Source organism: Zea mays, chromosome 2, assembly GCF_902167145.1.
Source record: "Zea mays cultivar B73 chromosome 2, Zm-B73-REFERENCE-NAM-5.0, whole genome shotgun sequence".
Classification (NCBI taxonomy): Eukaryota; Viridiplantae; Streptophyta; class Magnoliopsida; order Poales; family Poaceae; genus Zea; species Zea mays.
In genome coordinates, this window is record NC_050097.1 from 38,817,197 (window position 1) to 38,843,385 (window position 26,189).

General features: G+C 44.5%; 2 protein-coding genes and 3 pseudogenes across 5 annotated transcripts; 1 reads left to right on the plus strand and 4 right to left on the minus strand.

Annotated features, from left to right (window-relative positions):
* The first annotated feature begins 4,701 nt into the window (after nucleotides 1–4,701).
* On the plus strand, nucleotides 4,702–6,273 carry LOC778428 (high affinity nitrate transporter). The gene is made up of 2 exons (NM_001112454.1): nucleotides 4,702–4,884; nucleotides 5,545–6,273. Exons 1-2 carry the CDS (start codon nucleotides 4,749–4,751, stop codon nucleotides 5,994–5,996), a joined length of 588 nt encoding a protein of 195 aa, NP_001105924.1. The 5' UTR covers nucleotides 4,702–4,748; the 3' UTR covers nucleotides 5,997–6,273.
* A 284-nt stretch (nucleotides 6,274–6,557) lies between these two features.
* Nucleotides 6,558–10,892, minus strand: LOC100304283 (Eukaryotic translation initiation factor 4B2). The gene is made up of 3 exons (NM_001165725.2): nucleotides 9,655–10,892; nucleotides 7,332–7,724; nucleotides 6,558–6,924 (listed from the first exon to the last, which is right to left on the minus strand). Exons 1-3 carry the CDS (start codon nucleotides 10,821–10,823, stop codon nucleotides 6,900–6,902), a joined length of 1,587 nt encoding a protein of 528 aa, NP_001159197.2. The 5' UTR covers nucleotides 10,824–10,892; the 3' UTR covers nucleotides 6,558–6,899.
* Nucleotides 10,893–12,043: 1,151 nt separating this feature from the next.
* On the minus strand, nucleotides 12,044–12,836 carry LOC103648568 (histone deacetylase pseudogene; annotated as a pseudogene). Its single transcript, NR_161207.1, has 3 exons — nucleotides 12,597–12,836; nucleotides 12,445–12,507; nucleotides 12,044–12,368 (listed from the first exon to the last, which is right to left on the minus strand). The product of NR_161207.1 is annotated as a histone deacetylase pseudogene (transcript).
* Nucleotides 12,837–13,018: 182 nt separating this feature from the next.
* Nucleotides 13,019–14,433, minus strand: LOC103646310 (polycomb protein pseudogene; annotated as a pseudogene). Its single transcript, NR_161208.1, has 4 exons — nucleotides 14,329–14,433; nucleotides 14,140–14,195; nucleotides 13,216–13,323; nucleotides 13,019–13,119 (listed from the first exon to the last, which is right to left on the minus strand). The product of NR_161208.1 is annotated as a polycomb protein pseudogene (transcript).
* Nucleotides 14,434–14,666: 233 nt separating this feature from the next.
* LOC103646309 (histone deacetylase pseudogene) lies at nucleotides 14,667–15,158 on the minus strand (annotated as a pseudogene). Its single transcript, NR_161209.1, has 3 exons — nucleotides 14,971–15,158; nucleotides 14,814–14,875; nucleotides 14,667–14,731 (listed from the first exon to the last, which is right to left on the minus strand). The product of NR_161209.1 is annotated as a histone deacetylase pseudogene (transcript).
* Nucleotides 15,159–26,189: the final 11,031 nt, after the last annotated feature.

Sequence of the window (26,189 nt, forward strand, 5' to 3'; positions counted from 1 at the left end):
ATCGCCACACCAACCGACCATATCGCAGGAGCATTTAATGCAAGGATGGCCTGACACCTTATCCTGACGCGCGCCCTTCAGTCGACAGAGACGAAGTGACCGCAGTCACTTCGCCGCTCCATTGACCGGCCTGACAAGAAGACAGCGCCGCCTGCGTCGCTCCGACTGCTGTGCCACTCGACAGAGTGAGGCTGACAGCAGCCAAGTCCGGCCTCAGGCGCCATAGGAAGCTCCGCCTCGCCTGACCCCAGGGCTCGGCCCCCGTCTCGGCCTCGGACGACGAACTCCGCTTCGCCCGACCCCAGGGCTCGGACTCAGCCTCGGCTCCAGAAGACGACGAACTCCACCTCGCCCGACCCCAGGGCTCGGACTCGGCCTCGGCTCCGGAAGACGACGAACTCCGCCTCGCTCGACCCCAGGGCTCGGACTCGGCCTCGGCTTCGGAAGACGACGAACTCCGCCTCGCCCGACCCAAGGGCTCGGACTCAGCCTCGGTCTCAGACGATGGTCTCCGCCTCGCCCGACCCGGGGCTCGGACTCGACCTCGACCTCAGAAGACAGACTCGACCTCGACCTCGGAGGAGCCTCCGCGCGCCCGACCTAGGGCTCGGACCGACCACGTCACAGGGGGGCCATCATTACCCTACCCCTAGCTAGCTCAGGCTACGGGGAACAAGATCGACGTCCCATCTGGCTCGCCCCGGTAAACAAATAATGATGGCGCCCCGCGTGCTCCATGACGACGGCGGCTCTCAGCCCCTTACGGAAGCAAGGAGACGTCAGCAAGGACTCGACAGCCCCGACAGTTGTCCTTCCGCAAGGCTCCAGCGCTCCTCCGACGGCCACGACATCACATGAACAGGGTGCCAAAACCTCTCCGGCTGCCACGACGGCATGTACTTAGAGCACTAGCTCCTCTCTGCTAGACACGTTAGCACACTGCTACATCTCCTATTGTACACCTGGGCCCTCTCCTTACGCCTATAAAAGGAAGGTCCAGGGCTCTCATACGATAAGGTTGGCCGCGCGGGAGAACGGGACGGCGCGAATAAGCCTCTCGCTCCCTCCCACGCGGACGCTTGTAACCCCCTACTGCAAGCGCACCCGACCTGGGCGCAGGACAACACGAAGGCCGCAGGTTTCCCCTTTTGCCTGTCTCCCCTTTCCCCCCCTTCGTGCTCCGTCTCGCGCCGACCCATCTGGGCTGGGACACGTGGCGACAATTTACTCGTCGGTCCAGGGACCCCCCGGGGTCGAAATGCCGACACAACTTATCAAAGTACTCAAACCTTGCACACTTAACATTTTTCACTGTTTTGTCCTTATTGGCCTATTTGAGGTCGGGATTGGACTCCAAAGCACCAAGTTGGTTCAACTTGGTCTAGATTGCTATCCATAAGCCCCAACACCCTGCAATGGTCACATAGAACATATCCAAACACAGGAATAACCCAAACTAAAGTCAGAGTGAACTTAGCTCTTTTGGGTGGCTTCTAGGTTCTAGCTTTGACACTTCTACTTCTAGTGACCTTGTCCTACCACTTGAGCTTGATCTTGAGCCTTATGACTTGAACCATAAATCATAAGAATTACCTCAGTGGTACCAAGTCACGTCCTTAGGTAGTGATCTTCCATGCACCATAACTTTTCTCAACTCGATCAACCTTGACTTTATAAGTCTTCTTCTTCACCCTTGGCCTTGACCTTCTCCCTTGCACTCGGTACCTCGAAGTTATTCTTGCCTCCATCCTCGCCTTGACCACTTGTCTCCAAGTTATGCACATCGATTCTCACATAAGCAATGTCCATCCTTCACTTAGCTTGTGATGTTCATTATCCATAGGTATCTCAACCTTTGGACCATTAGACTTGATCACTTGTGTTGGGCCTTATGAGCTTTGCACTAAGCACATGTTCGACACTTACCACACACATCGGTCCTTTAATTGGGTTGTCATCCAAATCAACAAAACCCACAAGGGAGCTTTCAAAGACCCTGACAGGTGAGTCTAAGGGCTCGACCACGGTGCCCAAGGGCTTGAACCACATGTCAACAAGTTGCTTGACTCGTCTAGAGGAGATAAGGACACGATGTCTTATCAAGGTCGATAGATTAGATTGGTATCGATGTAAATATGGTAAAGCCAGATGATAAGGGTAATCTACATGTAAATATAGATATAAGAGTCCTTATAACTAGGGACTGACTTGGCTAGGATAATCTGTATCCTTATCTGGCGAGAGACTAGGTAACTTTTGTGTAAGTATTCCCTTCTTTGGATTATTAAAGAATGAATGAAACGCTCTAAAAGGGCATATCATCTTATTATATTGAATAGACAATAGACATTATGACACAGAAAATGTAGGGTATTATCTCCCAACATTGTTGAGAGTATCAACAAATCTAAACCTTCCAAGACTATTGTATATTTATCTTCATTTCTGGATCTCACGATCACTCGGTAGTCGGTAGTCTTCAGTGTGGAGCCAACCGACCGACAGTGAACTGACTGCGGGAGGGCTACCTCTGAATTCAACGGCAGCAGGTTGAAAAGCATGGCGGCCCGCGTGTTACGTGGACTACTCTGGACCACCAGATTGGCTCGGCGTCAAAGAGCAGGGTGTCAAGGCGACCGAATTTTTTGCAGTTTGACCCTTTCTTGGAAAAAAAATCACGTTTAGACCCTAAAAAATTTTAATGTCATTTTTGGACCCTTTACTCGGCGCCATAGGCTATGGCGCCGAGGTAACATAGCTCGGCGCCATAGGCTATGGCGCCGAGGTACGTGTTGCGCTGGCACAAACAGACGCCGTGGCGCTGATGTGGCACCGAGCTCGGCGCCATGATCTATGGCGCCGAGCTCTGTTTTATAACCATAAAGCCCTCTAGCTCAGTTGGTAGAACACAAGGCTCTTAACCATGTGGTTTGGGTTCAAGCCCCACGATGGGTGTTTTTAAAATACTTTTTGTCTTTATCACTGATTTGTTTTTTTTGTTGTTTCTTATCCAGTTTTTTGGTTGGATAGCTTTGGTATTACAAGGTCGTTAAACCGTGGCGCGTCGTTAAAATAAAATAAAACAATATAATATACTTAATATGATCTACCGTACTACAAGGCCGACCATGGGTACACGATGATTTTATTAGATGTAATAACAGGCATGTTCCGTCTTGATTCATGTATGTTATTTTTCTCTATTTTAACAAATTACAAAACATTTTTAGTTTTCATACAATATCTACATACGACCTATATCTAGATGCACAACTTGGCTACTATTTAGATAGGCATGCATACGAATACATACATGCATGCATCTATAAATGTGTTCTCGGTTTTTTTTCTAGCGTGTTCTCCGTGTCAATATCTCAGATTTTATGTATATTAATTGGATAAGATAAAGAAATATCACCAGTATTATTAGACTCTTTATGACATAATTAATTTTATAATATGTAACTCTCTCTCTCTATATATAATATATATATATATATATTTACTGGGGTATAATATTATAATAATATAGTACGTGATTATTATATGTCTCATGCGTTTAGGTGCAACTATATATACGTGCGATGGAGCTTGCCATGTAAGGTAGACTAATAATATATATGGGGCAAGCAGCTTTAAAGGAAGCTATACTCTAAGAGTTAACGTCATCATATGACCTAATATGGTCAAGCAAAGCAAAGAGTAAGCTGCTAGGACGACATATATGATGCACACGTAACGTACGATGCTTAATTACAAATACATATACGAATGAAGGTCATGCGATTAAGCTAAACACTAAATGGTTGTATGTAGATATTTTATGAAAACTAAAAATGTTTTGTAATTTGTTAAAATAGAGAAAAATAACATACATAAATCAAGACGGAACATGCCTGTTATTACATCTAATAAAATCATCGTGTACCAATGGTCGGCCTTGTAATACGGTAGATCATATTAAGTATATTATATTGTTTTATTTTATTTTAACGACGCGCCACGGTTTAACGGCCTTGTAATACCAAAACTATCCAACCAAAAAACTGGATGAGAAATAAATTTGAACGAACAAATCAGCGACATAAACGAAAAATTTGGACAACAAAAAAACAAATCAGTGATAAAGACAAAAAGTAAAACACCCATCGTGGGGCTTGAACTCAAGACCACATAGTTAAGAGCCTTGTGTTCTACCAACTGAGCTAGAGGGCTTCATAATTATAAAACAGAGCTCGGCGCCATAGATCATGGCGCCGAGCTCGGTGCCACATCAGCGCCACGGTGTCTGTTTGTGCCATCGCAGCACGTACCTCGGCGCCATAGCCTATGGCGCCGAGCTGTGTTACCTCGGCACCATAGCCTATGGCGCCGAGCAAAGGGTCCAAAAATGACATTAAAATTTTTTAGGGTCCAAACGTGATTTTTTTTCTAAGAAAGGGTCAAACTGCAAAAAAATTCGGTCAAGGCGACGATACTGTTCACTGACGAGCAGAGACCGTGACCGGTGCAGGTGCAGCTGCATTGGTGCACCTTCACACGCGTCGCGTCGTCCCGCCCAGCAGCATCCGATCAGTCGTCACTCGAGAGCCGCCTTTACCTTTTGGAGTCTCCGGCCGCTTGCCACGAGTCATCGGGCGCGAACGCACGGCGGCACACACCCACGCGCGGATTTATATGGCGACCGCGCGCGCAAGTTCACCTCGTCACACACCACAGGCTGTGTAGAGCGCGCGCCTGGCATGACGATGGCTCGTCCTGGGGCGGCTTTGCCGCTGCTGCTGGTCGTGGTCGGCGCTTGCTGCGCGCGCCTGGCGGCGGCAGTGCACCTCTCCGCGCTCGGCAGGACACTCATCGTCGAGGCGTCGCCGAAGGCCGGACAAGGTGTGTTCTTGTTTCCGCGCGCGCTCGGAGACGGATTCTGATGTGTTCAGTTGCTGTGACGGAGCCTGGGATATCGATTTGTCGTTTGCTTTTTTTTCTTTTTCCCTTTCGATTCCATCCTTCGACGATACTATTTCTATTATTACCTGTACTTTCTCCGTCTTATAATATACAGGCAACATATCGAATGTAAAAAAGAATTAAATGTCAACATCAAACTATATTCATCGGATCGGTCATCTATGTCATGCAATCTCAGCCCCTCTCTTTAAAATACGAGATTTATTTTTTACAAATATAGGGGTTCCTTAAAGAAATAGTCTAAGGATCGATGGAGGTGGAATTATATTGCACTTAGCCGTAGATCATGGATCCAATAAATAAGATTTGATGTTAACAGAATAATCCTTTTTATGCTATATATTAATATATGTTGCTTATAATATAATGTATCAAAAGTTTAAAATGCGTTCTAAATCATAAGATGTTAACAGAATAATTATAACGTGCTGCCGGTTGTGTGAAGCGCACATGAGTGGTAGAGGTTTATTTTCCTTTGTATATATATTGTACTAATAAATTAAACAGGGTTGTGTATAATTGATGTGATGGACACAAACTCAAACATGTCATGCTGTGGTATCCCTGCCAAACTCACAGTCCTGCACGCCGGCGAGGACACGATAACCGTGACATGGCACCTCAACGCGTCGGCGTCCAGCGTCGGGTACAAGGCGCTGGAGGTGACCCTCTGCTACGCGCCGGCGAGCCAGGAGGACCGCGGGTGGCGCAAGGCCAACGACGACTTGAGCAAGGACAAGGCGTGCCAGTTCAGGATCGCCCGGCATGCATACGCCGGCGGCCAGGGGACGCTCCGGTACAGGGTCGCCCGCGACGTCCCCACCGCGTCCTACCACGTGCGCGCCTACGCGCTGGACGCGTCCGGGGCGCCGGTGGGCTACGGCCAGACCGCGCCCGCCTACTACTTCCACGTCGCGGGCGTCTCGGGCGTCCACGCGTCCCTCCGGGTCGCCGCCGCCGTGCTCTCCGCGTTCTCCATCGCCGCGCTCGCCTTCTTTGTCGTCGTCGAGAAGAGGAGGAAGGACGAGTAGGCCGTAAGCGGCACACGCGATATATACCAGGGAGGCGCCACCGTGCGAGCTAGCGCTTGGTGAGCCGTCATGTTGTGTAGTGCAGTTGTAACACAAGTATTAAGCTAAGCACAAGTCGTACCATGTATCCAGCTCCAGCATGAATCCAAACCCAGCGTCAGTCACAAGCTGGACCTGCATGGTGCCTGTCAACCAAAATTCTTCTTGGATCATACTAATACTATCGTCTACAGCATATAGAACTTGTATCATACTAATTTACATGGCACCTTCTGCTTCATGAACAGTGACTGCTAGAGCTAAGCCTTCCTTCTTTCATGGCCCGATATTATTACATGCATGTATGTAGTAGCCATTGTGGAACCACTAAATCAAAAATAGAGAACCGCCCCTTGCTCTACATGTGGGTAACTTATCAGCCACCAGCCAATCTCCCACATATAAACCCGTGATAAAGCATTCCCGCAGTCTGAAACTAATACAGACGACTGGGAGTCACAGCTCGTTGCCTCAACATACAGACACTAGTTAAAAAAAACGGACAGAATGAAGGCATGGCAGTAGTAAAAGTGCAAATTCAAGGTTTCCATTACTCAATGCTGAAATAAACGACCTATGACAAAAGCTGATCCGGAATTCAGTGACCCATGAATAACAGTTAGTATCGGAGGTTGCCAGATATTGTTTTGACATGGAAGACGGCAAAAAGGGAAATGTAAAGCATCCTACGGCATACAGACTTGACAACCAATAGCTTCATGTGGAGTTATCTCCACCCTCAACAATCTTCTAAGACCAAACAAACACGACAAACAGAAAACGACTTATTTTTGCCCATCCTTTCAGAACAAAAAAGGGACTGCGATCCAGAAGTGTCCCTAAGAGATGCTTGTTGTCCCAACTTCACCATCTCTGTCTTGCCATTGGCCTGAAAAGAAAAGAAAAAACGATGGAGAGTAGAAAGAAGACTGGTTAGCGTTCTAAAAGGGACATATTACGCTATGTTGAAACCTGCTACACAATAAAGAGCGGCACAGGCACACTGAACTCAGGCCATAATATCTGAAGGATCATTGTGCAAAAACCATGCTCATGGTTAAGACTAATCTACAACCTTAGTCTACCAATGTGCATCAATCCTGAAACAAAATCACTGGCTTGGCATGAGCTAAACATGATAAGAAATAACATAACGGCAAGTAACTTTGATGACAGGACAGCCACTTAACCTAAAACATGCTACTTTCTAAAAAAAGTTCCTGAGCAAAGTATCTTGACAGGACAGCCATTTAACCTAAAACACATGATCAAGTTAAGGAAGCAAATTACACAAACCTGTCTGAATTTCTGCTTCCACCAAACGAGCCCCTTTCTCGGCTTCCTTGAAATCCCCATCTTTCTTCCTGCCTTGGGGGTGGTTCCATACCACCACGAGAACGTGGTCTGTCCACCACTGTAGCCTGTGGTTCCTCCCCTAAACTAGTGGGTGCAAGTGTTGTAACCCTGCCTGCACCAGAACGTGGCCTTTGCCCAAATCGAATCTTGTCATCCAACTCCCTTGAAAGCTGCTCAAGCTGGCTTTCCAACATAGATATCTTCTCAGACAAATCTTTTGCATCTACCGATGTCTGCTCAGAACCATTACTCATCTTTCCCTCGATTTCTTTAAGATCCACCTTCAGGAGGTTGATTTCTTCTTTCAAATTTCTTTCTTCATCAGACTCCGGCCTGAAAGGTTTGGTGAACGAATATTCAAATCAGACGGGAATACAGCCCGAGAAACTAAATGGAAAAATTTTCAGAGAAGGAATCAACACAAGTATTTTTTTTGACAGGCTAGAGTACCAAATTAGTTAAATAACTTCAATTTTTAACTGTTCACGGAAGATTGAAAAAGATACTGAAACCGAATTGCCCTAAAAACACTTAAACTGAATTAGACGAACAAAAAATGTTATTTTCCCAAAATAAAATGTGGGTATCAGATCATGTTAAGAATCATTTAACCACCAACAGCGAAAGGGTAGAAAAAAAGAAAATTCGATTACCCTAGCATAATGTAATCTATCCCATATCCCAAATTTAGGTGTGTTGAAACTTGAAAGTGATTTAATAATCAGCAGTTTCAGGCATCAAGCCTTACAACCATAATAGAAGATAAAACCCGATATCATCAGTACATTATAAGAGTACAAGAAGACATACCACCATTGTTTGGAATCAGAATTATACAGAAATCACTGTTTATAAAATTCAGAAGTGTTTTTTGAGTGTGACACAAAAACATATTGCCTGACCAATGTGGAAGAAAAGTAGAAAACAGAACCTATACATTGAAGAAATTTCAGCAGCCTGAAGGTCTGCTAGCAAAAACTAATAAAAATCATAAATACACACTTTTAATGCTTGTTTAGATGCATCAAATCAGCACCAATTCACATGAAATGTGCTAGGATCCTGGCAATCTAAACATGAGCTAAGTGTATGTAGGGAAAAAAAGCTCCAACTAAAAACTGAAAAGAGGTGTACTCATGGCAACAGTATCAAATATAAAATTATACAAGCATCTTCTTTTGATGGATATTATGTGCACAAATCCACTTGAGTGTGTCAGCACATTAAAACAAAAAATATTGAAATTTTGCTTATAGTCAGATAAATTCAAACAAACACCACAAATATAACCAAGTCATCAACAAATATCACAATATACAATTTTTAACTATTGTTAATACACTTCACAAGCCAGACTCAACCAAATTAGGCAAATAAATAACAGAAATATTGAAGTGCTAGCAGATTAGCAGCACAGAGCTATTGATGTAGAGATTGGGGTGCTTGGGTTTGTTCAATCGTGTAAAATGCTAGTTAGAATTGTTATGTTCTAATGCTTATTCAGAACAAGGAAATTATACAGCAGTGGGTGAAGTAAACGAAAACTCCAAGTGATCAAAATACAACTTTACCAATATACCACTACAATCTCACTAAAAATGTCACACCAGATATCATTTCAAACATTTGTTTCATTTGATATTGCTGCAGGTCCATGACCATGACCTTAACACAGATAATGATTTGCTCACAAGAATGCTACATTATGACAAGTATATCAAGAATAAAATTCACTAAAGCATTGATTACCTGCACAACGTTCAAATAATTATTAGTAAGGATGACATTATAAGATCAAAATCCACATCAATATCCAATGCTTCAGGCATGATCACCCCAGCGTATTCCTGGTGGTCATATGGTGGGCTATGGTGGTGGTAGCATGCTATCACATAATGATCTGGGTGCAAACATATAATACCTTAGTGTTGACCCACTTACATGGAGTGAGATCAAATGGATGTGCTACCAATCTGCAGGCATGCCAAGATTGTGCTTGGATCATTGGATGTACTAAGCATCAGGGTGCTATGACAAAACATGACAGTCTTGTGATCACATCGCAACATACCAGGGGTATTGGTCAGTTTTAGCAAAGCAAACTTGTATGATACAAACGATAAAAAAAAATATGCCATAAGCAAGTGCTTCCATTACAAAACCGAGTTTTGAGTGGAGCGTTTACGTCAGTACTCAGCATTGCATTGCAACAAGTAACATAAATTCTATGCACAATCAAGTGGTAATTCCATGGACATCATACCTATTTATAGCACGATGCTCCAGCTCAACATCAATTTTCCTCCAGTCTTTCCCTTTCTCCTGCAACACCACTTCTCTTGGCTTGGCATCACCAAATGGGTTAACCTTTGGCCGTGCCCTTGGTGCTCCTTCGCTCCCAACGGCCGAAACCTGTGACCCAGGGCTGCCAGGGCGGGAGGAATGAGCACTATTCGGCCTGCTGGAGTGCGAACTGGTAGGGCGGCTGGTCTTCTGGTCAATCTCATTCTCAAACTTCTTCCAATCCACCCCCTTCTCAGCCAGCACATCCTCCCGGGGCCTTGCAGCCCCAAAAGGGCTTGGCCGGTTGCGAGCCACCTCAGCAGGTGGGGTAGAGGCAGTTGACGGGTCACGTTTAGGTGGATTAAGGACGATGCGTGGCCTCTCCCCCGCCCCCTGGCCGTTGTGTGGCATAGGGGTGGCTCCACGGACCCAACGGTCAGCGTCAGAAGAAGCTGATGAGTCGCGGAAGCCCGGCGAGTCACGGAAGCCACCTGCAGAACCAAGGCTGGGGTAGCGCGACGGGAGCGGCTTCTTGTCGCGTGACCAGTCGTCAATATCATCAGCGCGGCCGAGAGGGGAAGGCCCACCGAACCTATCGCGGCGGCCGGAGTCGGCGGGAGCCGGGGTGAACTTCTTAGTGGCGCCCCAGTCGTCAGCCTCGTCCGCTCGGGATGTCATGTCAAGATCGGAGCTTCTGCCCGGCCCGCGGCGGCCCTCGTCGTCGAACCCGCCGCGGCGCTCCCCTCCAGCGCCTGCGCCGAAGCCGCCGCCGCCGCCGCCGCCGTAGGAGCGGAACCCGCGAGAGCGGTCCAGCTCCTCGGCCGAGCGTTCCCGGGGGCCCGTGGGCAGCAGCATCATCTCCTCGTGGGTCAGGCCCTTGGGCTCGACGGGCGCCGCGCGCCGCTGGGCCGCGGCCGCGCCGAAGGTGGTGAACTCGGACAGGGACAGCGTGGTGCCCTTGTTCTTCTTCTTCGATTTGCCCTTGCCGCCAGCAGAGGCCGCCTCGCGGAGGCTCGGGAAGCTGGCGGCGCCGCCCGCGGCCGCGGGTGGCTCGGGCGCCGGGAAGGCCAGGACCTGCTCGCGCTCCTCCTCCTCGGCGCGCTCGGCATCCAGCGCCCACGCGCCGACGCCACCCCATGGCTTGGACATGGCTGCCGCCGGTGCGAGATCTAGGGTTTGGTGGCACTCGGAGGCGGAGGGAGGTGAGGATGTGGGTGTGGGTGGAATCGAGGCGAGGCAGGGGGGTCTTGTTGGCTGGGGTCGGGTGGTGGCGTGGTGCACGCTAAAATCCAGCGTTTCCCAGGGGGCGGAACAGAAAATCGGCCGCGCCGCGCTTTCGTGTATTCGTGTGGGCTCGCGGCTAGCTGTCACGACCGACGAGGGTGCTGCACGCCTGCTGCCTGCACTGCTGCGGGCTCGCAGCTAGCTGTCACGGCCGATGAGGGTGCTGCACGCCTGCACTGCTGCGGGCTGCTTGCTGTGCAGCTGTGGCATGTGGTCTTGATTCCTTCGATAGGGCGTGGCTTTTATATATATATATAAGGTGAGTGCTCGTGCGTTGCGATGGAAGTAAAAACATTGTATGAAATATATAAACGGAACGACACATATCACTGTGATATACAAAATTTATGTGGTAAACATTATCAATATCACTGGCATGTCCTTTGTGGAAAGACCACCCATTAAAAAGTCATTGATGCACCCATTAAAAACATTATCGAGACTTTGACAGGAGATTAGTATGACACTGAGAGTAAGATTGGTCATAGCCGTTCGGCATAAGATTGGTATGACACTTACAGTATACATTAATAAAAACATCAAGATTAGTATGATTAAAGAAATTGGTAAAGAAGATTTACGAGCGTACATATCTTTTATAACATCAGTTTTATCTGTATCCAATATTATGACATATTAGTAGATTTCATAATTTGTAATACTGTGATACATCAGTAGATTTGATGATTTGGCAGTTTATTATAAAAGGAGAGATAATGAGACTTTTTTTATAAAGGTTCATCGGCATAAAATCTACTTTCGGAATTAACAATAGAAAGACAATAGAAAGACTGACATAACATCAACTGACAAAACATTGTAACACTCGCTGGCCTTAGATATATGGGATCTATACAGTCCGTAATTTTTCCATTGACATTAAAAGAAAATATCTTTCTATAAAATAGACAGTTCAATCCCAGCAGAAATTTTGTAAAAAAAATTAGCGCAGCTCATCTCCATGCCCGCTTGCAAAGGTGCACATCCTTTCCTTTTTCACCAAATCAAAAAAAGAAAATGTCGGTAGATGGTCCCCATGGCCATGTAGAAAACGCAACTTGAACTGAACAAGAGATCACACGCAATCAGGACAACACATGAACATTCCAAGGCACAGTTAATATGTATCACATACAAACCATAACACTAAACTTTTTCTGCACACACCTAACCAACCACTATTATCCGGTAAACAGATACACTGATGCACACCACTACTCTTCTGTTCTAGAACCTCAAGACTATCCTTGAACAGAGTCACACCTATACAATCTTCGACGACAGTTTTGTTAGTCCGTTCAATGGCACACCTGTCTTTTGAGCTGACGGTGTGGCAACTTTTGCTTTCTTATCAGATAGAGGAGTTTTCAGCACGGAACTTTCAGCAGCTCTCTTCTTGCCTGCCTCATGCTGAAGAAACAACAACACATCGATATTATCTAATAACAATAAATTAGAAAAATAAGTAAATCCATGAAGGCCATACCTTCTTAGGAGTTGAAGTGTCTTCCTCCTCATCGTCACTGGTATCATCTTCATCACTTGAATCCTACAACAGGACAATCAAATCAAAGTTCATAAATATGGAACAGCCCTGAGATGAAGACAAACCATTTCTCCATCTTTCAACTAACTCACATCATCATCGCCTTCTTCAGGAGACAAACCCTCACCCTCATCAGAATCGTCTGTCTCGTCCTCGTTAGAATCATCAGTCTCGTCCTCATCAGAATCATCGTCATCCTTGCTCTTCTTGGAAGCCGGACTTGATTTTGAAGCTGCAGGAACTGCCTTTTCTTGACTTTTTTGTTTCTTCCCATCAACTTTTCCCGTGTGGTTCGCTCCGTGTGGGCTAGCCTGTGCGGTTCGCTCCGTGCTTCAGTAGTACTACTACATCGCAACATCACACAGATTGTCGTTCGCTGATGATGACTGCGATTCAGGAGTGTTTGGTTTCTAGGGAGGTCCATCCCACTCGTTCATGTGAGAACTGAGTGTATCGGAAGCTTCGAGACCGATTAATCTACAAGAGGACAAAAGACGAGTGGACATTAGAATCCAGTAGAGTTAGGTTTGTCGTCCACCTTGGTGTGGCTAAGGTGCATCACATTAGTATGTACACGTCCACCAAGCATCATCCCGCTCGATATATCGGAGAATGCTGAAAAATGAATCGTGCATCAGAAATAAGATCCTATAGTAGGCAAACTTAAAAATTCATTACTCGTTTTCACAAACTGAGGAGAGTTGCACCTACCCCTCAAGCGAAATATTACTGGTAGGTCTAGCTAAAAGTACATAAAGGGGAAAGATATTCTGTGCTTGTGTATTTGTACTTGCAGAAAGTGATACAGTTATCTGAATCCTGCATTGGTAGAGATAAACTGTCAAACACAGACCAATAACAGCAACAAACAAGTTTCTTGTTTGAATAGTGCAGGTAGTTCATAAAAAAGATAACACCTGAGTAATTATTTACTATGCACATGAAGAATATGAAGCCATCTAGTTAAGACGTCTATTAGAAGTTGAAAACTTGAATGTATAAAAAAAATAGAAGCATAACAGTGTGTGGATTGTTGGTTACTTGGTTATTGCTCTTTCTTCTCTTCTCCAAACCTCATTGGCATTTATGGAATAAAATGTTTTGGTCTTATTAATGAAAAGGTGTGACTAAATTCAGAACAATACCCTTATTTAGCTGCTGGGCATTCAGAGCAATAAAAGACTCCAGATTTCTAACACAAACAAATAAATGACCAACTCCAATTATTTGACACCAAAATGATATATTAATCCTACAACCTTTGGAGTTGTAGCCAAGTAAAAACAGAATCATGAGAAGAAGACACCAACAATTTATATTACTTATTCTATGTACATAGTTCCTAAAGAATAGTAAAGGAAACTGGAAGAGAAACCCCAATAAGCCAAGCCTCAAATGACTTACAACGGCGACAGCTAAAAAACTAACTAACAAAGAAACTATAGTCCTAATCCTAAATTGGTAAAGTGCACCGCTGGTGCTCACCACTCTTGGCTGTGCCCATGCCATGACATTAAACATAGGAGACATAGGCACGATATTGAACCCACTTATCAAGCTGTTGAACTGAACATGGAACGGTACACAGCGAGATCAAATGTTCAAAATATTTGACAAATCGTTTAAGGGCCAAACCTCTTTTTTCTCCTTGTCTGTATCTTATATAGAAGGGGTCTTTGAACAAAAAGTGGCTGCCAAATATAGAGAATAATTATTATTGGTATCTCATGACATTATTGAGGCCAACACATGCCTTAGAAGTAAAATTGATCAGAAGTGACTATGACAATCATATGCTCTAGCTTATGCACACAATATTCATACCTCAAGAAATGCATAGGGTCCACCGAGGTCATTATTAAAAATATCTGTAAAAATCTGTAAAAATCGAAGGTGAATCAGAAACATATACATTATTAAAAAATGAACAACCAAATATTCTTATGCTTTACTATGCTAAATCAATTAACTGTTTTTTCCACAATAAGATGTGAGATGGCTTCACAGGATATACAAGATTATCCCTAGGTAAAAATAGCGGTTGAAGAAATTCTGACATGACATCAGAGTAACTTCATAGCTGTCAACAGCCAATTCTACTTCAACTATGTTCTCATAGAACAACCAAGAAACTATAATAGGTAGGAAACAAAGAATGACCTTTCTTTTTGAAAAAATCAAGGAACTGCCTTTTCTTGACTTTTCTGTATCTTCCCACTAGCTTTGCCTTGAGACAAGTAAATGCGTTCATAATCCAAACAACCCAAAACACCACCAGCAAAAACAGGCAACAGATAAGGTATAAATACCATTTTCCTTGACTACTGGAACATTCAGCTCCTCGTCTTCATCTTCAGAATCAAGATCCATTGTGGAAGAAGGCAAACAAGAGGTCAAGGAAACAAAAAAGTTATGATCACTTCTACTTGAAATAGAACTAATTAAATGCTAAATAAAAAAGGATATCCATCTTCCTTGAATGGTTGCTCAACCTTGTAGCCAGTGAAGAAGACGATGGTAGTTTTTGATGTGTGCGACAGCTCAAACTCTTTATCGAAAACCAGATCAAATTGTATGTGTGGGTTCTTGTCAACAGAGAGGGTTCCAATGGCAAGTTTCTGATCATCAATTTTGACATACATCAAGGCAATAGCGCATTATCACTCTTCTTCGATTCCCAAGAGCAGCCTGCCAGATCAAATCATAAGTATGCAGAGCAATCCAAAAGTAAAACAGAGAAAAGTAAATACAATCCAACAGACGAAAGCAACTACAATCTAACAGATGAAAGTAAGTACAGTAGCGACAAGTTTTACCTGGGAAAGGTGCAACATAAAACCATATCCAGGCTCACACTTAACAGTGGAACCAGGCTTGACATCTAGACCTGCAAACATCGAAATCCATTGGCATCACGTGCTATAATAATAAGACACTAAACAAATAGAACTCGTTCATGTACGATTTCAACCATTTAATCTACTCTTTCCTAACACACTGGGCAAATAGACAATGCCACATTGCTAGTGGTAGTAAGCATAAATCATTCCAATAATCCATATGTATCGATCGAGGCCAGATCGGAAATGCCACTCATGTAGCAGGGGTAAGTGTGCCTTGGATGGTGATGGATCTTTATAGCCTGTGTGTGGACGCCTACGACCCTCTCTTAAGAAGTAGTAGAGATTTTAGGAGTTATCTACTCATCTAGATATAAGTTCTATATTTCTGACATATCTGAACAACGAACTAACCTTTAGCCATATAGCAGCCAAATCCAAAAAGCAAAACGTTGTTTTCCACCCCTATACCTTTATCACTCTCACCCCAAAAAATGTACATAAATGTACGTAAAATAATAACACAAAATCCAGTTCAGGTAAATGCAGTCATATATAGATACTAACAGAAACAATGAATTCTCTTCAGCTTGTGCTACAATAGAGTAAAACACTATATACTAAACCTATACTGTCCATTGTATTAAACTTTACAGGAAACAATAGCACTAAATTCAACTCCTCACACAAATGGAAGGAGTCGATTTTATAATTACAGAATAGAAAAGACATTGCAAATTGTGAGAAATTGACTCAGGAGTCATCACAACCCACATAAATTCAAATTTAAACTACTAACCTATAGACACCACCATGTAGACCTCCTGTTGAATAAAAAACAGACACCACCTTGCAGATTTAAAAGAGCAAAAAAGGAACCTTAGTGCATTAGGACTAAGAAACATTTACACAAGTCCGGAGAGGTGAATATACAACATCTTGATACATAATACTGATGAATGCTTAAATTTGAAGAACTTGCATTACTCAAATCTCCCTGGAATTGTGAAAGGGAAATGTGCCCTTGGGCCATTTCTAAGTATTTTGGTGATTGAGTGCCAACACAAGTGCTTAAATGTGAATTCATGCCTATGGATTAATAAAGTGCAAATCAAGAGCAAAGGTATGTTTCTAAGTCTTAGTACATTGATTTTGTGTACTAATATACTTGTCTAAGTATTGGAAACAGGAAGAAAAAGAAAAGGAAAGAGGTGGCTGTGTACAGCCAAGGGGCTGTTTCGGTCTGGGGCACCGGACTGTCCGGTGGTGCACCGGACAGTGTCCGGTGCGCCAGGCTGCCTCGGCCGAAGTAGCCGCTCTCGGGAATTCGCCGACGGCGTACGGCTAAAATTCACCGGACTGTCCGGTGTACACCGGACTGTCCGGTGAGCCAACGGTCGGCTAGGGTCAACGGTCGGCCGCGGATTCTGCGCGCGACACGTGGCCAAGCCAACGGTCGGAAAGGGGCACCGGACTGTCCGGTGTGCACCGGACTGTCCGGTGTGCACTGGACATGTCCGGTGCGCCAACGGCTCCCAGATCTGCAACGGTCGACTGCGCTGTTTAAGGAAGGAAATCGGGCACCGGACAGTGTCCGGTGTGCACCGGACTGTCCGGTGCGCCCGATGACAGAAGGCAAGGATGGCCTTCCAGATTTGTTCTCAACGGCTCCTAGCTGCCTTGGGGCTATAAAAGGGACCCCTAGGCGCATGGAGGAGAATAATAAGCAACCTTAGAGCATTCTTGATCATCCACACTCAGTCTTTGCGCATTCGTTTGTCATTCTAAGTGATTCGAGCTCCGTTCTAGTGAGAACTTTGAGATAGTCTTTTGAGCTCGATTCTTGACCGTGTGTGTGCGCATTTTGCTGTGGATTTGTGTGTGTTGCTTCTCTCCCTTACTCCGTATTTCTTTGTGAATCTCAAGTGTAAGGGTGAGAGACTCCAAGTTGTGGAGATTCCTCGCAAACAGGATATTGGAAGGAAAAGCATAACACTGTGGTATTCAAGTTGATCATTGGATCACTTGAGAGGAGTTGAGTGCAACTCCCGTCCGTTGGGACGCCACAACGTGGAGTAGGCAAGTTTTGTACTTGGCCGAACCACGGGATAAATTACTGTGTCTTCTCTGTGTTGAACTCCTTGTGATTATCATATTGTGCAAGATCTTCTCTCCAGCCACTTGGCATTAACTGTGCTAACACTTAATCAAAGTTTTGTGGCTTAAGTTTTGAAGTTTACAGGATCACCTATTCACCCCCCCTCTAGGTGCTCACAATTGTTATCGGAGCCGTTCTCTTCAAGAAAGGGACTAATCGCCCGAAGAGATGGATCCTAAGGGGAAGGGAATCGTGATCAACGACAAGGAAAAGGAGTCCTTCGTCAACGAGCCAAAAGATGACAAATCCAACGACTCTGGCTCGGGCCACAAGCGCAAAGATGGGAAGAAGAAGAAGACAAGGCGCATCAAGGAGATCGTCTACTACGACAGCGACGAATCCTCTTCTTCTCAAAAGGACGACGACAACGACTACAGGAAGACGGTCAATTCGAATTTTTCATTTGATTATTCTCGTATTCCACATAGTTCGAATTCGCATTTGCTTTCCATTCCTCTTGGCAAACCTCCACACTTTGATGGGGCGGACTACGGATTTTGGAGTCACAAAATGCGTAGTCATTTATTCTCTCTCCATCCAAGCATATGGGAGATTGTAGAGAATGGAATGAAATTTGATAGCTCGGATAGCCCTATGTTTATTAATGAACAAATTCATAAAAATGCACAAGCTACTACTGTGTTGCTAGCCTCTTTGTGCAGGGACGAGTACAATAAGGTGAGCGGCTTGGACAATGCCAAGCAGATATGGGACACCCTCAAGATTTCTCACGAGGGGAACGACATCACCATGCTCACTAAAATGGAGTTGGTGGAGGGCGAGCTTGGAAGGTTTGCAATGATAAGGGGCGAGGAGCCAACCCAAACATACAACCGGCTCAAGACCCTTATCAACAAAATAAGGAGCTACGGAAGCACGCGATGGACGGATCACGACGTCGTCCGCCTAATGCTAAGGTCATTTACCATTCTTGATCCTCATCTCGTGAACAATGTTCGTGAGAATCCCAGGTACACGAAGATGACGCCCGAGGAGGTACTCGGAAAATTCGTAAGCGGGCGGATGATGATCAAGGAGGCAAGATACGTGGACGACGCCTTGAATGGACCGATCAACGAGCATCAACCCCTTGCTCTCAAGGCAACAAGAAGCAAGGAGGCGCTACCTAGCAAGGTGGCACAAATTGAGGCGGACGGACTTAATGATGAAGAGATGGCTCTCATCATCAAACGCTTCAAGACGGTGCTAAAAGGTCACAAGGGGCAGCCAAGCAAGACCAAGACAAAGGGGAAGCGCTCATGCTTCAAGTGCGGTAAGATTGGTCATTTTATCGCTAACTGCCCCGATAACGATAGTGACCAGGAACAGGGGAACAAGAGGGAAAAGAAGAAGAATTACAAGAAGGCCAAGGGCGAGGCACACATCGGAAAGGAGTGGGATTCGGATTGCTCCTCCGACTCCGACAATGAAGGACTCGCCGCCACCGCCTTCAACAAGTCATCCCTCTTCCCCAACGAGCGTCACACATGCCTTATGGCAAGGGAGAAGAAGGTGAGTACTCGAGACTCCACTTATGCTTCTTCTAGTGATAATGAGTCTAGTGATGATGATGACATAGACTATTCATGCTTATTCAAGGGCTTAGATAGATCTAAGATAGACAAAATCAATGAATTGATTGATGCCTTGAATGATAAGAATGTGCTTTTAGAAAAGCAAGAGGATTTGTTGTATGAAGAACATGACAAGTTTGTAGAAGCACAAAAATCACTTGCATTAGAGATTAAGAGAAATGAAATGCTTTCTTATGAGTTGTCTACATGTCATGATTCAATTGCTAGTTTAAAGAGCATAAATGATGATTTAAATGCTAAACTAGAAAAATCTAGTAAATCAACATCTTGTGTAGAACATGTTAAGATTTGCACTAGGTGTAAAGATTTCGATGTTGATGCCTGTAGTGATCATTTAGTTTCAATTTCCAAACTAACTGAGGAATTGGCTAGTCTTAATACCCAACTTAAGACTAGCAAGAATGATTTCAATAAACTAAAATTTGCAAGGGATGCCTACACGATTGGTAGACACCCCTCAATTAAGGATGGACTTGGCTTCAAAAGGGAAGCCAAGAACTTAACAAGCCATAAGGCTCCCATTCCCGCTAAGGAGAAAGGGAAGGCCCCTATGGCTACTAGTGCTAAAAAGAACCATGCCTTTTTGTATCATGATAAGAAAAATTCTAGAAATGCTTTTAGAAGTTATGATGCTTTTGATTCACATGCTTATGATTCTTATGCCATGACTGCTTCTAGTTCTTCCTATATGCATGGTAGAAGTATGACTAGGAGAAATGCTATTCATCACGTGCCTAGAAAGAATACTATTCATGCTCCTAGGAAAGTAGTAAATGAACCTTCTACAATTTATTGTGCTTTAAATGCTTCCTTTGCTATTTGTAGAAAGGATAGGAAGATAGTTGCTAGGAAGTTAGGGGCAAAATGCAAGGGAGACAAAACTTGCATTTGGGTCCCTAAGGATATTTGCACTAACCTTGTAGGACCCAACAAGAGTTGGGTACCTAAGTCCAAAGCCTAAATTTGCCTTGCAGGTTTATGCATCCGGGGGTTCAAGCTGGATTATCGACAGCGGATGCACAAACCATATGACGGGGGAGAAGAAAATGTTCACCTCCTACGTCAAGAATAAGGATTCCCAAGATTCAATTATATTCGGTGATGGGAATCAAGGCAAGGTAAAAGGGTTAGGTAAAATTGCAATTTCTAATGAGCACTCTATCTCTAATGTGTTTTTAGTTGAGTCTCTTGGTTATAATTTGCTATCTGTTAGTCAATTATGCAACATGGGGTATAACTGTCTATTTACAAATGTAGATGTGTCTGTCTTTAGAAGAAGTGATGGTTCACTAGCTTTTAAGGGTGTATTAGACGGCAAACTTTATTTAGTTGATTTTGCAAAAGAAGAGGCCGGTCTAGATGCATGCTTAATAGCTAAGACTAGCATGGGCTGGCTGTGGCATCGCCGCTTAGCACATGTGGGGATGAAGAACCTTCACAAGCTTCTAAAGGGAGAACACGTGATAGGTTTGACTAACGTGCAATTCGAAAAAGATAGACCTTGTGCAGCTTGTCAAGCAGGTAAACAAGTGGGAGGAGCACATCACAGCAAGAATGTGATGACCACTTCAAGACCCCTGGAGCTGCTGCATATGGACCTCTTCGGACCCGTCGCCTATCTGAGCATAGGAGGAAGTAAGTATGGTCTAGTTATTGTTGATGACTTTCCCGCTTCACTTGGGTGTTCTTTTTGCAGGATAAGTCTGAAACCCAAGGGACCCTCAAGCGCTTCCTCAGGAGAGCTCAAAATGAGTTTGAGCTCAAGGTGAAGAAGATAAGGAGCGACAACGGGTCCGAGTTCAAGAACCTTCAAGTGGAGGAGTTCCTTGAGGAGGAAGGGATCAAGCACGAGTTTTCCGCTCCCTATACACCACAGCAAAATGGTGTGGTAGAGAGGAAGAACAGGACGCTAATCGACATGGCGAGGACTATGCTTGGAGAGTTCAAGACCCCCGAGCGTTTTTGGTCGGAAGCCGTGAACACGGCTTGCCACGCCATCAACAGGGTCTACCTTCATCGCCTCCTCAAGAAGACGTCGTATGAGCTTCTAACCGGTAACAAACCCAATGTATCTTACTTTCGTGTATTTGGGAGCAAGTGCTACATTCTAGTGAAGAAGGGTAGAAATTCTAAGTTTGCTCCCAAAGCTGTAGAAGGGTTTTTATTAGGTTATGACTCAAATACAAAGGCGTATAGAGTCTTCAACAAATCATCGGGTTTGGTTGAAGTTTCTAGCGACGTTGTATTTGATGAGACTAATGGCTCTCCAAGAGAGCAAGTTGTTGATTGTGATGATGTAGATGAAGAAGATGTTCCGACGGCCGCTATACGAACCATGACGATTGGAGAAGTACGGCCACAGGAACAAGATGAACGAGATCAACCATCTTCCTCAACTATGGTGCTACCCCCAACTCAAGACGATGAACAGGTTCATCAACAGGAGGCGGATGATCAAGGGGGATCACAAGATGATCAGGTGATGGAGGAAGATGCGCAACCGGCACCTCCAACCCAAGTTCGAGCGATGATTCAAAGGGATCATCCCGTTGACCAAATTCTGGGTGACATTAGCAAGGGAGTAGCTACTCGTTCTCGATTAGTTAATTTTTGTGAGCATTACTCCTTTGTCTCTTCTATTGAGCCTTTCAGGGTAGAGGAGGCCTTGCTAGATCCGGACTGGGTGCTGGCCATGCAGGAGGAGCTCAACAACTTCAAGAGAAATGAAGTTTGGACGCTGATGCCTCGTCCGAAGCAAAATGTTGTGGGAACCAAGTGGGTGTTCCACAACAAACAGGACGAGCACGGGGTGGTGACGAGAAACAAGGCTCGACTTGTGGCAAAAGGTTATGCCCAAGTCACAGGTTTGGATTTCGAGGAGACTTTTGCTCCTGTGGCTAGGCTAGAGTCAATTCGAATCTTGCTAGCATATGCCGCTCACCATTCTTTCAGGTTGTACCAAATGGATGTGAAGAGCGCTTTCCTCAACGGGCCGATCAAGGAGGAGGTGTACGTAGAGCAACCCCCTGGCTTCGAGGATGATCGGTTCCCCGACCATGTGTGTAAGCTCTCTAAGGCGCTCTATGGACTTAAGCAAGCCCCAAGAGCATGGTATGAATGCCTTAGAGATTTCTTAGTTGCTAATGCTTTCAAGGTTGGGAAAGCCGATCCAACTCTTTTTACTAAGACTTGTAATGGTGATTTGTTTGTGTGCCAAATTTATGTCGATGACATAATATTTGGTTCTACTAACCAAAATTCTTGTGAAGAGTTTAGCAGGGTGATGACGCAGAAATTCGAGATGTTGATGATGGGTGAGCTGAACTACTTCCTTGGGTTCCAAGTGAAGCAACTCAAGGATGGCACCTTCATCTCCCAAACGAAGTACACGCAAGACTTGCTAAAGAGGTTTGGGATGAAGGACGCCAAGCCCGCAAAGACGCCGATGGGAACCGACGGACACACAGACCTCAACAAAGGAGGTAAGTCCGTTGATCAAAAAGCATACCGGTCAATGATAGGGTCTTTACTCTATTTGTGTGCTAGTAGACCGGATATTATGCTTAGCGTATGCATGTGTGCTAGATTTCAATCCGATCCTAAGGAGTGTCACTTAGTGGCGGTGAAGCGAATTCTTAGATATTTAGTTGCTACGCCTTGCTTCGGACTCTGGTATCCAAAGGGGTCTACCTTTGACTTGGTTGGATACTCAGATTCCGACTATGCTGGATGTAAGGTCGATAGGAAGAGTACATCAGGGACGTGCCAATTCTTAGGAAGGTCCCTGGTGTCATGGAACTCTAAGAAACAAACCTCCGTTGCCCTATCCACCGCTGAGGCCGAGTATGTTGCCGCAGGACAGTGTTGCGCGCAACTACTTTGGATGAGGCAAACCCTCCGGGACTTTGGCTACAATCTGAGCAAAGTCCCACTCCTATGTGATAATGAGAGTGCTATCCGCATGGCGGAAAATCCTGTTGAACACAGCCGCACAAAGCACATTGACATCCGGCATCACTTTCTGAGAGACCACCAACAAAAGGGAGATATCGAAGTGTTTCATGTTAGCACCGAGAACCAGCTAGCCGATATCTTTACCAAGCCTCTAGATGAGAAGACCTTTTGCAGGCTGCGTAGTGAGCTAAATGTCTTAGATTCGCGGAACTTGGATTGAATTGTAGCATACATGTGTTTATGCCCTTGATCAGGTTCATTCTGCATTTTGTTGCTTATTGTGGTGCTCAAGTTGTACAAACACTCCCTGGACCTCACAAGTCCATTGCAAAGTGATGCACATGTTTAGGGGGAGATGTGTTACAACTTGACCCTTTGAGACTAACCATTTGCTTGAGTTTGCTTGATTTAGTCTCGAAGGTGGATTGAAAGGGAAAGGTGAACTTGGACCATGCAAGACTTCCACTGCACTCCGATGAGAGGGTAACTTATTCCAAGTTCATCTCTATGATCTTATTGCCTTTGTACTCTTAATTGAAGATTTTGGTGAGGCAATGAGGTTAAAGAGCCAAGATTGATCCCGTTTTGGTGCTTGATGCCAAAGGGGGAGAAAATAAAGGCCAAAGCGATAAATGGATCAGCTACCACTTGAGAGATTTTGAAAATAGTAGAATAGAGCTTTTTGTTTTGGCAAAACTCTTTTATTGTGTCTCTTGTCAAAAGTTGGCTTCTTGTGGGGAGAAGTTGTAATTATTGGAAATAGGGGAAGTTTTTGAAACCTTTGATCAATCTCTTTTGGAATGACTCTCTTTATGCTTCAACATGTGTGTTTGACTTAGAAATAGAGAATTGAGTTTGATTTGCAAAAACAAACCAAGTGGTGGCAAAGGATGATCCATATATGCCGAAAATGAATCAAAATAGATTTAAGTGTTATTTGAAGTGATTTTGCACTTGTTCTAGTTGCTTTATGTTGTGTTGGCATAAATCACCAAAAAGGGGGAGATTGAAAGGGAAATGTGCCCTTGGGCCATTTCTAAGTATTTTGGTGATTGAGTGCCAACACAAGTGCTTAAATGTGAATTCATGCCTATGGATTAATAAAGTGCAAATCAAGAGCAAAGGTATGTTTCTAAGTCTTAGTACATTGATTTTGTGTACTAATATACTTGTCTAAGTATTGGAAACAGGAAGAAAAAGAAAAGGAAAGAGGTGGCTGTGTACAGCCAAGGGGCTGTTTCGGTCTGGGGCACCGGACTGTCCGGTGGTGCACCGGACAGTGTCCGGTGCGCCAGGCTGCCTCGGCCGAAGTAGCCGCTCTCGGGAATTCGCCGACGGCGTACGGCTAAAATTCACCGGACTGTCCGGTGAGCCAACGGTCGGCTAGGGTCAACGGTCGGCCGCGGATTCTGCGCGCGACACGTGGCCAAGCCAACGGTTGGAAAGGGGCACCGGACATGTCCGGTGCGCCAACGGCTCCCAGATATGCAACAGTCGACTGCGCTGTTTAAGGAAGGAAATCGGGCACCGGACAGTGTCCGGTGTGCACCGGACTGTCCGGTGCGCCCGATGACAGAAGGCAAGGATGGCCTTCCAGATTTGTTCTCAACGGCTCCTAGCTGCCTTGGGGCTATAAAAGGGACCCCTAGGCGCATGGAGGAGAATAATAAGCAACCTTAGAGCATTCTTGATCATCCACACTCAGTCTTTGCGCATTCGTTTGTCATTCTAAGTGATTCGAGCTCCGTTCTAGTGAGAACTTTGAGATAGTCTTTTGAGCTCGATTCTTGACCGTGTGTGTGCGCATTTTGCTGTGGATTTGTGTGTGTTGCTTCTCTCCCTTACTCCGTATTTCTTTGTGAATCTCAAGTGTAAGGGTGAGAGACTCCAAGTTGTGGAGATTCCTCGCAAACAGGATATTGGAAGGAAAAGCATAACACTGTGGTATTCAAGTTGATCATTGGATCACTTGAGAGGAGTTGAGTGCAACTCCCGTCCGTTGGGACGCCACAACGTGGAGTAGGCAAGTTTTGTACTTGGCCGAACCACGGGATAAATTACTGTGTCTTCTCTGTGTTGAACTCCTTGTGATTATCATATTGTGCAAGATCTTCTCTCCAGCCACTTGGCATTAACTGTGCTAACACTTAATCAAAGTTTTGTGGCTTAAGTTTTGAAGTTTACAGGATCACCTATTCACCCCCCCTCTAGGTGCTCACAAATTGCAATAAAGGAAACATACTATGAACTCTCTGAAAGTAGTCACTGTACCTAGTATTGAACTACTCTGTTCATATCAACACTCATGCATGCTAACTGCTACAGCCAATACAACTTAGACAAGTGAAAGTAAGTGGTAAATAAATAAAATAACTTGCAAACTAAAATATGAACAAATTTCATGTGCATAACAAAGTTCAGAACATAAGATAACTGCTTGAGCTTGTTGCTGCAAATAACAAAGTTCAGAACCAAAGCTAAGTTCTTGTGCCTGCTGGTAGTCTAAAAAGGATTGTTCCATATTTAAAATGTTCATATCAACACTCATGCATGCTAACTGCTACAACCAATACAACTTAGACAAGTGAAAGTAACTGGTAAATAAATAAAATAACTTGCAAACTAAAATATGAACAAATTTCATGTGCATAACAAAGTTCAGAACATAAGATAACTGCTTGAGCTTGCTGCTGCAAATAACAAAGTTCAGAACCAAAGCTAAGTTCTTGTGCCTGCTGGTAGTCTAAAAAGGATTGTTCCATCTTTAAAACAAATTAGGTCGTCACGAAAGCCTGACATAAAAATATTACAAATTTCCTACCACGAAAGCCTGACATAAAAATATGATCTTTAAAACAAACTATCCATAAAATGTTCTCCAAGTTTTCTTCTAGAAGTAAATTACTCAGGAGAAAGGAGAAACATGGAAATAAAATAATATGAGCCAAACATCAATGAAATATTTCAATATGACATCCTAAGTGCAAACTGTCCAAAAAGGATGCGTAAGAAGTTTAGTACTGTAACAGAACCAACCCGAACAACTGCAACAACATGAAACTTCGAAAAAGTATGATAAACAACCAAAATAGAACTAAAAAGTTTTTTCAAGTGGTTATCATTATATGTTATAAAGGC

What these genes read in the sequence shown, in the direction of transcription:
- LOC778428 (NM_001112454.1), top strand. Translation starts at nt 4,749, where the DNA reads ATGGCTCGTCCTGGGGCGGCTTTGCCGCTGCTGCTGGTCGTGGTCGGC. An exon ending in GTCGCCGAAGGCCGGACAAG is followed by an intron (nt 4,885 to 5,544) that starts GTGTGTTCTTGT and finishes CCAAACTCACAG; the next exon opens with TCCTGCACGCCGGCGAGGAC.
- LOC100304283 (NM_001165725.2), bottom strand. Translation starts at nt 10,823, where the DNA reads ATGTCCAAGCCATGGGGTGGCGTCGGCGCGTGGGCGCTGGATGCCGAG. An exon ending in GAGCATCGTGCTATAAATAG is followed by an intron (nt 7,725 to 9,654) that starts GTATGATGTCCA and finishes CAAACCTTTCAG; the next exon opens with GCCGGAGTCTGATGAAGAAA. An exon ending in GGAAGCAGAAATTCAGACAG is followed by an intron (nt 6,925 to 7,331) that starts GTTTGTGTAATT and finishes TTTTCTTTTCAG; the next exon opens with GCCAATGGCAAGACAGAGAT.